At 40.1% G+C, this 14,333-nt stretch overlaps 2 protein-coding genes across 2 annotated transcripts in view; both read right to left on the bottom strand.

Moving 5' to 3' along the window:
* traf6 (TNF receptor-associated factor 6) overlaps nucleotides 1-14,333 on the bottom strand; it is a 400,050-nt gene that overhangs the window by 144,971 nt on the left and 240,746 nt on the right. The window lies entirely within an intron of this gene.
* Nucleotides 5,540-14,333, bottom strand: part of lrrc4cb (leucine rich repeat containing 4C, genome duplicate b) — a 51,831-nt gene continuing 43,037 nt past the window's right edge. The window contains exon 2 of the mRNA XM_061062875.1: nucleotides 5,540-10,461. Within this exon, the coding sequence (XP_060918858.1) occupies nucleotides 8,539-10,434 (1,896 nt within the window). The 5' untranslated portion in view covers nucleotides 10,435-10,461 and the 3' untranslated portion in view covers nucleotides 5,540-8,538. The remainder of the gene's footprint in view (nucleotides 10,462-14,333) is intronic.

The raw sequence follows: 14,333 nt of genomic DNA, 5'->3' as shown, positions 1-14,333 counted from the left end.
TCTTTCTTCCCTGCTAGTGCCTGAGACCCCCTTTGACGTTGCTTTGCTTTTTCTTTTTTTCTCTTAACATCACCTCACTTTACACTTCACACACATTCCCATTTACACTACTATTGTTTTGGACGGACACACCGGCATGCAAATTTACCTCTGTTTATTTTCTTCACTACAGTAAATAACGTGTTGGCCTTTTCATATCCTTTGCAGATATTCCCATGGGCTGGGTAATGACAATACATTTGAACAAAAGAGGAAGCAGCAGCAGGATAAAATATTTACATATTTTGTATCCTGTTATGCACTCTTGGATTGGAACGATGAATTCTGCATTTCTTCTTCTTGGACACTTTGGAGCGATGTTCAAGAAACACAGCTGTCGCTTTAAGGGGATTTCACTGACAACCTGACAAGGCGCTGTATGTGCAAGTACAAAGAGAATACTGTACCTTTGCCAGGTTTAACCCTCTAGTGTTGTAATTCTGCCCTAAAGTAGAATGGAGTGCTGTGTGAGATTTTAAAGTTTGATAAGACCTCAAACTGGACTCACTAAGTCTTTACCTGAACTATGAGGCAATGCCAAAACTAATGCAGCAGTAGTTTTCTCTTGCTGTTTACTTTATGTAACATACTGTAGACCTGAGAACAGATTTCCTGTAGCATCATGCTAAAGAAAAAAAAGAAAAGAAGTGTTTTCATGACCAATGCTGCAAATTGTTTGAATGAAGAAGAAAATAAGAAAATAGCCTTTAAAAACTCCAGCAGTGCGAAACAGTTTGTGACAGAAATGACTCTTTGTTGCTGACTTTCATCCAAAGGAAAAAAACAGAAATAATTTTAAGAAATGCTCTCTCTTTCTTCTTCATTGATTGCTTTAACTTTCAGCAGGTTTTTCTGCAGATAAAAATGGCAGGCTCCCTTTCAGTGAAACACTGCTTTAGAGAAGCTGGAAATGTGTCCAAGGAGAAAAGTCATTTATGTTTATTGTTGGAGCGGTGTTGTCAGGGGATAAAATGGAGCCAAGGTTAAGGAGGAAGTTAGGACTTATTGCATAGTGTAGAGATATCATAGTCAAAATCACACTGACCTTTTAATATGAATCCAAATGCTTTAAGCAACATGCATGTTTCTAATTAGTACAGTGAATTTTGAGCACAATTTTGGAAGAAATGCAAATTAGAAATGTTTCCATTAACTGGTTTGGAGCCAATAAGGTAGATTCATTAAAAGTCAAAGTTTCATCAGAACTCGGGGTTACATTATGGCTTTAATCTGGCAGAAACAAGAAAGGAGTAAAGTTTGCAAACTGGAAACAGACAAACCTTCTTGGCCAACAAAACCATCTACCTGGGACAAATTGACAGAGGTGCTGATGCATTGCAAATTTGTTTCTGTTCTGCAATTTTCATTGATCTGTCATGTCAGCTCATGTCGGCCAATTTTTATGCTTTTTCAAAGGTAAAACAAATTAAAGTTATAATTTGAATGCACCCATCAAAGGTCAGCTCATTTGAGCTTCCATACAAATTAAATGTGCTTTGCCAAGGATGTTCCCATATCTCATTCAGCACATCTTTTTATAGAGTGAAAAAAACACAGAAATCGAGTCAATTTGCCTTTTTTTTTTGCAAATTGAGTTGTATGGAATTTTGACTTTTCTGTTCAAATGTTTCCAATGCCATACTTCACAATACTTGTATAAAACAGCTGTAGAACAACTTGTTCTTAGTATAGTCTGTTTTTTCCTCATAAAAGGTTAAATAATGTATTTATCAAATTTTCCGGCCTTGGTAGGAAAGAACGAAGAAGAATGTGTGATTTTTTGATCCAGTAGATGTCGCCCTTGAGCACCAGTATTAAACCAAAACAAAATGCTATTTGGTGACACCTCTACTATTCTGAAGCCTTCACTCTCCTCCAGCGGCACTCCTCCAAACCCGGCGGTGGCGGACAAAAATTGTCCTTTGCTCCAGCTACAATTGCCTGTGTCCTGCATTGTTGTGTTAGCAGGCTAATGTTAGCACACTTTGGTTAGCTCATACCTTAATATCGCACATAAATTGACACAGAATGACCGTCATCTAAAGACACTTACGTGACATCCAAATAAGCAGTGAGTAGGTTGTGTTAATCTCTAGTCATTGATTAAAACAGCGTTATACGCAAGGTTGTCCTGTCCATGTAAACGTGACGTAAACATCCAACAACAGTACAACTGGCGGGACTCAGGCTTCTCACTCATTGTAGACAGTCATGACTCAGAGAGACATATACACAGGATATATGTTGCACATTCTTACATTAAAATTTTTGTAGACTTAATTTGACCGTGAAAGAGAAGTTCCAAATTCTACTGAGCGATGCCGGGACAAAAATGGTATCATATTAAAAATGTATCAGAATATGTATTTTAACCCTGTGACTTGTTTCACTCGCTCAGAGAGACAGATAAAAACACACCTCATTGAGGGATTGCACTGAGTTGCAAAAGCTAGTGGAACAGATGTCAGGCTTTGTGTAAATGTTCATGTATGTAGGCCATACAAGATTCTGTTCTTTCTGTTCACCTGTTCCCTGTAGCAACGCAGGCACATTAATGCAGCCTCTTGTGTTGCTGTTTGCTGCTCTGTCTGAAAAGCCTTCGTTTTCCTTTTCTCTGCTTTGAAAGTACACTCATGTCTTTGTGATGCTGACACTTGTTGTGCATTAATGTACCACTGGAACCTCAAACATCCAAGGCTTGAACTGATAAACAGCAGTTTTCAAAATTGCAGTGATGCTAAAAAAGTAACCAAACTCAAAATAAATAAAGAAATAAAGAAATGCGTCCACATCTGTTCTTCTGAGATGATTCGTACGTTTTAGATGACCAGTGCTTCATTCAGGCACATGACTGCACCACAAACAGCAGCCCAGCCAGCCAGAGAGAAGCAGTTTGGGTTCTTTATTTTTTTCTTTCCTTTCTTCCCACATTGTCAGATTATACTCACAGAAAAATGGGGCTTGCTTTTTCTGGATGCAGCGCTGGAGCAGAGTATGACGTACCAACACTGACGCAAGACAAGCGTGCTGAAAAATAAGGGAATGTGAAATGATGTGCACATTCAATTTTAAACCTACACCTTGTCCCACAAATCATCTGAATCACCGCCTGTGAGAATACCTCCATCTCCCACATACAGCATAAATATACTTTAACTGCCTGGAAAAAATGGAGATTACTGTTCAGTCTCACAATTGAATCCAGCGTCATCTCATTGAAGCTAAGTACGTCACCTCCTGAATGAATTGATCAGTTAGAAAATGAATTAATGATCCCTTTGTTGGAATGGACAATCTAGGACTCTAGATTGACCATACAAACCAATAAATGGGTGAATAAAGCCTTCACCAATTGCCTGAAAACATTTCGCTGGGCAGCCATTAAGCACTTTGGGGGTGAAATGAAGCAATCTCAAAGGCAATTGTGACTGTGGCCATTTTTTGGTCCTGGATGTCATAGTGACAAGCAGGCTCTTGAGTGTAGAGTTGTAATTTTGGCACAAATTGTGATTGTTTCCAGCAGAGATTCATTGTAATTTGTAGGTGCATTGACCAGCTGGTGACCGGAATCAAGATTACTTTTCACCCGCTTTGACTGTGATCGATGACCTACTAGTTCTTGCAAATATATTCAACTCTGTGCTGATCTCAGATTAACACACACTAGCTGAAGTTTTTATGCCATCAGAACAGCTTACATGTCGGCAGTGGGCGGACGTGACGGGCCCATAAGGAGAGGCAAGAAAGCTTTGGCCTACTGAAGGAAAACCAAAGAACATTTCCCAGCACTTGCCCCTCTTGCTCATTAGATCCTTTACCAGATTTGTTTTTCATCTGCGCTGAGCATTCGTATGTGTGCGCGATCTCTCTCTCTGTCTCTTGCTCCTGAAGAGCGCATTTCAAAATATTATTTGATTCATATTTCTGTAATATTCTTTGGTTATGGTGGGACACTTAAATGATAAAACCGAAGTGTATGAGCGTTTGATTAAAACATTTGACCTGCTGAGGGATGTATCACTTTGCGGGGAAATATTAGAGATCAATGCATATGGATCATTGATGGATAGAAAACTAGATCAAATCTATTTGCAGTCGTGAATACCGTTCACTAAGGCAGCGAAAAAAGAATGATGCAGACATGTAAGAGACTGCAATCAATCTCCAAATTTCAAAGCAAATGTTACAGTCTGCAATGGTAGTTATTTGATGGGTAATTAAGAATTATTTCAGGAGTCAGGGAAGCAGGTTAGACTTAAGCCACAAGACTTACATTGTACGATTTCAGGTGAAATTATGCTTGATTTTTGTGTCTGCACAAACTGACGGACAGCGTCTGAAATCACCATGGCAACAGAACCTGTTAAATCTCTCATCCCTCCCTGCGGACCTCCAGCTGACGGGGAATAATTATTATGATTTAGCTGCTAGTAAGCTTGTGTTTATAGCTGATTCATTGAGTGTGTGTGTGTGTGTGAGAGAGTGAGAACATTTTTGTCAGTCTGTGTATTTGAGCCATGCATACGAGACAACTGAAATACACTGATCTGACTCCAGCATCTTTGGGAGTTCTCTATTGACGATTGTGAATGGTCCATCTCAATTGTACTCGTTCAGTTTGAGCTCTCATGAGGTTGAGCTCAAGAATCCGGCCGTACAGTGTGAGCACACAAATTGTGACCAATTCAGTCGTGCAGTGTGAGATGACACCATGACTTTTTCAACAATCCACATGGCCTTTCCTGATAATGAGAGATGGTCATGTAACCTGGTGCAGTTTTGATTAATAAACATTAAATAAATGAATATTGAATATTTGTTTAATAACCAGTTAGCTTACTTAATTCACTTTTTTATTTATATTACAGTAAATTTACGAGAAATGTTTGTTTTTCTTCTGTCAATTGTGATTATTTTAAGAAAGAAAAACAGAATCAGACAAAATCCGAATCGGCCTTGAAGTCAGGCCTTAGAAATTGGAAATGGGAATCGGCCAAAGAAACTGCAATCTGGGCATGGCTAGTTAAATTGATTCAATATTTAATACATTTTGAAATTTGGATTGTGTCCTCTATTAGACTTGTCATTTTCTGCCTTCAACAATTCTCTCCAATGTTCTGTGAGGCTCTTTGTTCATCGTATGTAGTCAGTGGAGACGGGGTTTTTTGTGCAGTTGGTTATTAAAATTCTCAGGATTGCAGCCGAATGAATCAAATGATTCTCTCAGACAGATGGAGTGATTCAAATGCGATAAAAGAATCCAGCTTCCCGTGTTTAATACAAAAAGATCACTTCCTTTTCCTCTTATAGAGATCCACTTCCCTCCTCTGACCTCATAAAATAAGCGACAGTGCATTTCTTCACAGCGTGTTCCTCTCAGTTCAGCATTCAGGGAGATGCTTAGTAATCCTCTTTTCTTTGAATATTTCTATGCATGTGCAAACAGGACAAAGATGATAAAACTGTGACAACACCTCTGTGAATAAACCATTCTATTAAATCTAATGGAAAAAAAGAATTGCAATTTTTATTTGTATTCATGTACAGTATGAACTACAATCTCAGGTATCAATATTTGAACATCATCCTCAGAGAAATTAGTTGGACTCCTTACAAGCACAGTCTCTTGTGTTTTTTTTTTCTTCTTTTTTGTTTTTTGTTTTTCATCTTTTTTTTTAACAATTGAAGCACATGTAAAATTATGATCTGAAGATTTTTTTTTTTTGCATTATGTTTTTGAAAATATTTTTTTTTGTAGAAATTTATCCATTTGATGATTATTCTCTCCAAAAATGAGAGAGGATGTTCCCCACATACAGTAACCCTCCCCACCCCACCTCCCCCATACATAGACAGTTGGCAGAATAACACACAAGAATTTGATCACCTTGGCTTCGGGTTTTTGCACGAAAATCAAGCTCACTCTGCTGGTATTTCAAGTCCCACCTCCCGCAGCTCCATCTTAATTTCATTCTGGCATTCAAATATCTCGCCCAAATAAAGCCATCCTGCTCAATACCAAAACAGAGATATTCCATTCATTCTGAATCAACTCACAGGCCTCATCCCCAAATATATATATATATATATAAAAAATCTCAACCTTTTTTTCCACTGTAGCCAGCATCAACATTGAATCATTAAGCCACCAAAAGCATTGAAAAGGAATTGAGCATTGAAAAAGTAGTGGAAAGGGAAAGAATGGTTTACTCATTAAAGTCACCATTGATATTCTCGTCATTCAAGTCATTCAGTGACAGGCATACGCTCGAAACGTTTCTGTCAGTTGTTGCTGCTCCACTTACAGCCTTGTCTTTCATGATCACTGTTATATTTTGTATGTTTTGCTTTGACCGTCTTTGCTCACCCCGCTATTTTTCATTGTACAAAATGAAAAAAGTACATTTGAGAGAAGAAGAACAGGAGTACAATTTTGTGTGTGACAACGCTCGAATGTGCTCGTGCTAAAAGCTATGGCGGCTGTCTTCACAGAGATGGAAATCAATAAGGCGAGGAGAACTACTGGACAGTAAAATTACAAAATGTTTCAGTCCATGTGGTGATTTATTTCATTTAAGCAACTGAAACAGTGCGCTGCTCCGCAAAGGTGACGTCATTCTTCTGTCCAGTTTCATCAAAACCCTTGTTTCTATACATTCCACATGAGAGTGTTTTTGATAAAGGTCCACATTTGTGAAATCGCCTATGGGAAATTAAAAATGCCTGTTGCACAGACACCAAAGCGACAGGCATATCTACCTCTTCTTACTTTCTGCACAAGGTCACTGTTTCCATGGCGACAGTCTGATGGCTAGTTTTGCCTCCTTATTCCTTATCTTTTTTTTCACTCCTCTGCCTTCATATCTGCAATATCTCTGTTTGAAGACCCCTCATGACCGTTGTGAGCCTGGCTGCGCCCCCTCCCCCTCCCCCTCCTCACCCACTGTTCTTCACTTTTCATCCTTGCCTCCCCCTTCCTTAAGCCTCCCTCTTTGAAAGGACTAAATGAAAAAGCAGAGCGTAAACAGACTACAGGAGAGACAATTTTTTGATGGCCTATAAATGATTCAACATCAAAGTGTGTGTGTTTTCTCTGACAAAAATGAGACTGTGCAGGGGTCGCTTCAATATCAAAGGCCTCTATCCCCTGTTAGATGTTAGGCACACGGAGAGTGGAAAAGTCTCACGCTGTTTTGTTATCAGCTTTCCTCTGTTAGTCTGCAAATGAACTGCTGATACAGATTAATGAGCTATAACCCATCTCCCCTTATTTTGTTGCAGGATCCTCACTGCTTCACTGGCTATGTTAGCCCTGTCTGTGTTAGCCTGACAGGGTCACACTACATTACAAAGCAGCCTCATTTGCCTCTTTATCTGTATAACAGATGGACTATCAGCGACCAAGCCCGTGTGACCCTGGGGTGATGGCAAGGTAACGCGACACTGAGTGGACGTAGATCATTACTGGGTTAACAGGGAGGCTACGGACCGCAGCCTTATGCTCCCCTTCATTTTCTCAAGCAATATTCTGTAGTCGTGCGGCACATGCCGGCGGATAAAGCGAGACAAATGAGACATGGCGAGGGGTGAGGAACGTGCCCGAGCTAAGTGACAAGGAGGCAATCAAAGACACAGGGAGGACACGCAAGAAAAGGAGAGTGGGGATAAAGCAGAGGGACAGTAGACAAGGATGATGGAGGGTTCAGAGACAGAGGAGGAGAAGGAGAGAAGCAGTAAAGGCAGAAGAGTATAGGGTAGGTAGGAGGAGTGGAAGCAAGAACTTAGTCTTAATTAAAAAGAGGGATGTATGGCTGTTTAGGAGCCACAGGGGAAATGCACATTTGCTCATTTGGCTGCTTTGCTCCTCAGGCATGCTGGCTTCACTGCGATATCATCCAGAGCAGTGTCATTAAAAGATCTCATTTGGGTTGAATGACAGCTAGAATAAGATGGCAATGAGAACAAACCCAATTTGTGTTTTTTGTTTTTCATAAACCTCTGCCCAAAAAGGACAGGATTTTTTTCCAGCAAAAAGCATATAAATGTTGATAAATAATACAGCAATGCCTTTCAACAGAGTATTATCTTTAAGAAAAATAATTATAATAAAAGCATTGCATTGATTTTTGTGTTAGGTCAATTACTTCTGTAGTTTCACTTGAGCTGCATGTGATGCATTCTATATTACCCTTTAGTAAACCATTCTTTCCCTTGTGCAGTATTACACAGATAGAGAGAAATAAAATGAGCTAAAAAGCTATCACAAATTGTTTTTCTTCATTTAGCCACTAGACATACTTTTAATAAATAATCTTTGTTTTTGTAAAGACACTTGTTAAAGTATCATATGTCGTCCCTTTGCCAAATGCTGTATTATCGACATTATCGACATCAACTGTGTCAAGTCAATGTCACTTTGATTTATTTTATTTTCATGTTTTGGTCCATTGTACTCCAAGTATGAAACTGCTGATACTGTATATTAAGTCAAATTCAAGATCAGATTTGGGTCTCTTGTACATTGTCTTTTGAGCAGGCTTGAATCAGTAAAGGTTCCTGTGTCGCTGAGCTGTGTATGGTACTGAGCATGGGAGGGTGGTGGTAAGTGCTCTTGTAGGTGTTGTAGTGGTTGTAGTGCTCTAGAGGGGGCAGAGATAGGTGTCTCTCCATGGCAGCGACACCTGCAAGCTCTTCTTCAACAGTGATAACCTCCATGGAGGAGGCAGGCCCATCAGGATCCTGCTGGTTATGCTGCTTCCTCATTTTGTAGAAAATAACCAGCAATACAGCAGCCATAAGCGTGATGGCCACAAAGCAGCCAATGATAATCTTGGTGGTTTTCATCACCTCATCCAGGCCATTGAGGGCTCCCTCGCCATCCAGATCAAGAACTGGAATGGTATAAGTCCGCTCTGTGGTCCTTGTGGAAACAGGAGTACCTTTTGTCGTTGATGATGATACCCAGCCAAATGGGGGAAGCGGCGTTTGGCTATCATCTCCTGGGGTCTCAATGGTCTCCACTGTGACTGTGGTAAAATAGGTCACCCCGCTGTTTTCCACAGAAGTGACATTAAGCACAGCAGAGGCAGAAATGTTGCCTGCTGTGTTGCTTACCATACAAGTGTAAGTCCCAGTGTCCTGCATTGAGACGGTCGTAAAGTTCAGTGTCCCATCGTTGAGTACAGATAAGCGCACCTTATAAGCCCCGTGTGTCACCAACGAACCATTTGGTGTCAGCCAGCTGATGGATGTCAGTGAGCTTGTACGACATTTAAGCTCTGCCCCCATGCCTTCAGTCACATTCAAGTCAGTTGGTGGTTCAACGATGACAGGAATATCACATTGGAAGTAGCTGTGATCCAATTCCCCAATATAGCGACCTTTAAAGGCTGTAGGAGCATGACAACGGGCGCAGCAGCTGGTGTTGGCAGGTACTGCCTCCTTCAGCCACCAGCTGAGCCACAAGATATCACAGTTGCAGTTCCAAGGGTTGTGGTGAAGGTGGACCCGCTCTAGGCGATGCAACGGGGTGAAGAGGTCATGTGGTAGAAAGGTCAGATTGTTGTGTGCCAGGTTGAGCTCCACAAGTGACTGAAGGTCATCAAAAGAATTCCTCTCAATAGTTTGGATCTGAGCATGCATCATCCACAGCTTCTGGAGGTTAGCTAATCCTGTAAAGGAGCTGGGCTTGATAACAGTGATCAGGTTTCCTGACATTTCGAGCTCTTCAAGCCTGACCAAAGGTAAGATATTTGGGATCTCCTTGAGGTTGCACATTCCCAGATTCAGGTAGCGCAAGTTGCTCAAGTCCTTGAAGGCCCCATCAGAAATATAGGAGAGACGTTTGAGCTCACCTAGATCCAGCCTTCGAAGCGAGGGGACTCGGTTGAAGGCATAAGATGGTATACTTTCAATGGGGTTGTTCCGTAGCCACAATTCCTTCAGCTTGGACAGGTACTCAAATGCGCCATTGGGGATTGTCGTGAGCCGATTATCAAAGAGCTCCAAGGTGTTAAGACTGGCCAGTCCATTAAAAGCGCCAATTTCAATGCTGCGGATGTGATTCTTGCTCAGCTGGAGTATCTCCAGATGGCGCAGATGTTTGAAACTGTCTACTTTGATGACCTGGATTAGGTTGTCCTGTAGGTTCAGGTAGCGAGTGTTGGTGGAAATGCCATCGGGGACATCCCGTAGACTGCGGCGGGTGCATATGACTTTACTGAACTGGTTACTGCATGAGCAAACAGAAGGACATGTCTGAGCACGAACCAGCCCAGCCACCACCAGGATCTGAAGGGCCAAGAGCAGCACAAAGAGGGGGTTGGACAGCGCCCCCTTCAGCCTACGACCTCTCATTGTCTGGCGCTGGAGGGAGGAGATCATTGTGTTCAGCATTCATAGTTCATCTGCTGGTTGTGTTCTCTGCAACAAGAAGAAAAAGGGAAAATAATATTTAGTATCTAATAGCAACGGATTGTTGGTGGTAAGCAAAAAAAAGGTTGTGTCAGTTTCTCAACTGTGCCCAGCTGCTGCTTTTGTACATTTTGGATTATTGTAAAATGGGATATTTTTGGCACTTTGATTATTGGTGAGATAAAACAAACCATTTGGAGATCAAAATTTGAGCTCTGGGAATTAAAGAATGGCAGTTTTTTAAGCATTTTAGTAATTATTATTGACACAACTTCACAATAATAATCAAGCGATTAATTGATAATCAAAATGTGCATCTGTAGTAGAGTATCCAAGAGGATGCCAAAAGAACAAGAGCAAGATTAATTAACAGCTTCAATTAATTGTCAGTAATGCCCATCTGTGGAATTTAACAAGCTTTTTGTTAACTCCCTAACCCTGGATTGTCCCAGATTTCCAGACTTCACAGAAGCTGATGCATCTACTCTAGAGACTGAAAATGAAAAATGAGAAATAAGCATCTGCTACCCGGTTGCGCAGGACCTGTGATTTCCTCATAAGCCACTTACTCATTGGAATCCTGACCCTGGATGAATTAAATACATGAAGTCCTATAGAAGTAGTGCAATCTGCTGATGTCATTTGGACCTATTTTTTGAGGGCAAGAAAAGTCCCTGACACCAAAGCACTACTCTCAGCGAATGACCCTCTGCAATGCCTCTGAGTGCCAATGAGAGACTTGTACAGAGAACAATCCCTTGCTATCGACATGGCATATAGTTATTTAACCCATGAATAACTTCCACTGGCAATTAAAGAGAAAGATCAACTATCCTTGCCTAATTATGCTATAGCTTATCTTGATGTAAAACACAGCAATTTATCAAAAAAGTCACTGATTAATGGTACTTGCTGATAACACAATAAGGGTTATCTCAACTTATTACCAAAATATTGTCTTCTTTTTGACACTTTTGATCTGTGATTCATTTCCTGTTGATTTATTGATTCATGATTAATGCTTGTTTTGGTCACAGCATTGCTTTTTACTTTTTTATCAAAATCCAATTCATCATCACGTCAAAATCCCTGACATTGTGTGATTCTAGTGTGAGAAGAGGTCAGTTATTGTCCTTGCGTAACTTTAGCACAATTCATTAGTTCCCAAGTCAAGTGGCTAACAAGAATCTCATTGCCCAGTTATCTTAGATTATATTAGATTAGCTCATGCAGCCAAAGTGTCTAGGAATATGCTTGTGTGCTCAAGATAAAAATAGACCAAGACATTCATCCACATACAGTACAGCCTGTACCTCCCACATCCACACAGCAGCTTTTACGTGTTGCTGTCAACTCTCATTATTTTCTGGCCACAAAGACGGTAACCTAAAAATTAATCAATAGATACTACATATCAAAGATACCATGTATACTGTAAAGTTATAAAACATGGCAGCATTGGGTCATGCTCTTATGTTAAGTAATGCAGACACCCGTCTTGGGTGCATTCAATGCCTTTGCCAAGAGCAAAGCACTCTTGCTGAGCGCAAAGAGTATTCCCCTCACCCCTTGAGTCCTTAGTTTTAAGTATTCTCTGTCTCTTTTCAACTCTTCCAGCTCAAGTAATCCGTTAATCATCTCTATCTGTCAACCTAAGAGCAAGAGGACAGAGTATATTATGACAGGTGTTTTCTAAACTGTGAAAATTGTTAACTGAGGCGGAAATGTTTTCCGTGGAGGAAGAGTAACTGACTTCATCAGTAGAAATGATTCTACATGTGGCTTGGGTTTGCACCAGCCCCTCTGCAACATTGTCAGTGATGTAGGCTGCTGAGAGACAAGCTTCTGCTGGGGAATCAGATCGAATGAAGCACCCCCCCCTCCTCCTCCTCCCCTCACTGGCAGGAACACATTTTGTCTGGATTGATTTACAGCATTACAACAACCTTGTGCTTCCACCCAAAGAAAGGAAGTTCATTTTCAAGCATGACAGACACACTAGTAGAGATTATTAGCGTTACAGAAAATGTACAGCTAATGAGTTGTAGATCTCCCTAGCAGTATATAGTTTTGACCATATGCATTTCTCACTTTAGAAATTTGAATACATTTAACCTCTATACTTAAACGGATGGCAAATATTTTGAAAGACAAAATTAACATCAAACATCATATTTACCCTTTGCTGGTACAACACAGTGTTGATTTATCCATCACTCCACATGTTATCATAGCCACTGAAAGCGGTAGCTGCTTACATCTAAAAATTCCTGCCAGCCAAATAAAAAACTCACCCAACCATTCGTTATTTTCAGCTACTGCACCGGCATCCACTGGCATTATGTCTGACACCACTGTGATTTGCCAAATTCATTTGTTATAATGAGTTTGTTGGGGGGAATGCTGGGGTAACATATGTCTCAATCAGAGGCTGCATAGCAAGGAGAGTGTTGTATAAAGCAGAGTGTTTCAGAGCACTTAACTTGCAATGTCAGAAGATTAGAGTCTTGTCAGTGTTGTGCAACGCTAGCAATGACGTTCTCCTCCGACTAGCAGAATGTGTTAGCTTTTACATTCCCAAACAACAGAGAAACAAACTTGGCATTCAACAACTTACAGTACAAAGGCCTGAATAACAGAAGGTTTATCTATCAAGAAACGAACACCTCTAAAAACACAAAAAATCTCAATTTGAAAATCTCATGGTATAATTATGAGAAGGCTATGTCAACACTGCTCCAAACAAGTCCAATTTGAGGAGGATGATACATCATTGAGGATGAAACAAAACAAGAATGTTGCATTATTGAACAGCTTGTTTTGCAGTCACATTTTGATTTTAATATTTGTCAAAGCTTGTTGGCATATTTTGCATATTCTCCACAGAGATCTGACTATGAAACTGAACTGTTTTATTAACATTATTCCAGCCTATTGACAAAAGGTCCAACATCTCAATTTTCACTTCAATTTTCTGACAGTAACGTTAAGCACAAAGCATGGCTATCTCATATGCGCCACCAGATTCTTATTATAGGGTTGTGTCATGATTTACGAATATTCAGAGAGACATTAACTATTTAAAAAAATTTAAGTATTCATGCAACTTGCAAAAAAAAACAAATTAAATTTTTGTTCCCTGCGGTTGGTTAAAATACGGTAACACCAACAGATGGTGTTGTGATAGAACATTTTTCTGACCGCCATACAAACAAAAGAAGAAGAAAGCCCAAGTGTCAGGCTCCACAGCTGTAGTGTTACAGACTGTAACCAATTTGGCATCAACTAAAGGAAAAATCTATTTGACTTAACAATGTTAAGTAAATTATTTTAAAAAATACACATTTACTTAACGTCAAGTTAAAATTACTGCGATGCTAAATGAGTTAGCCTGTTAATGGGGATTTCCTATTATATGTTAGAATCAAGTGAACAAACTGAGATCTACATCCTGGTCCATGTGTTTCAAAAGTAACTTTTGAATATTAATTTGACTTGATATGCAAATTAGTAACTAGTAGTAATTAGTACTATTTTACACTCACTGCTTAATAAGCGCCTGAAAAGAAGAAGTATATGATAAATTTGAGCTTGTATTTCTTGTCTTCCAACTACTCAAAGCGCTTTCTCATTCACACACTGATGACAGAGGTTACTATGTAAAGTGTCCATCAGCATTTACTAATCCCATTCTTACACATTTATACGCCTCCAACGCAGAAGTGGACAAAACTTGGGGTTAAGTGTCTTGCCTGAGAACACATCGGACATCAGGCTTAAGGAGCTGGGGATCAAACCCCTAACCTTCGGGTTGAGAGACGGCCGACTCTACCACTAAGCCACATCAGCCCTAAGTCCATAGTCTCATTAAGTTAAATTAA

The sequence above is a fragment of the Labrus mixtus genome, chromosome 1 (genome assembly GCF_963584025.1).
Source record: "Labrus mixtus chromosome 1, fLabMix1.1, whole genome shotgun sequence".
Lineage (NCBI taxonomy): Eukaryota > Metazoa > Chordata > Actinopteri > Labriformes > Labridae > Labrus > Labrus mixtus.
Note: the sequence above shows the minus strand (reverse complement) of the source record. Positions and strands in the feature narration are given on the sequence as shown.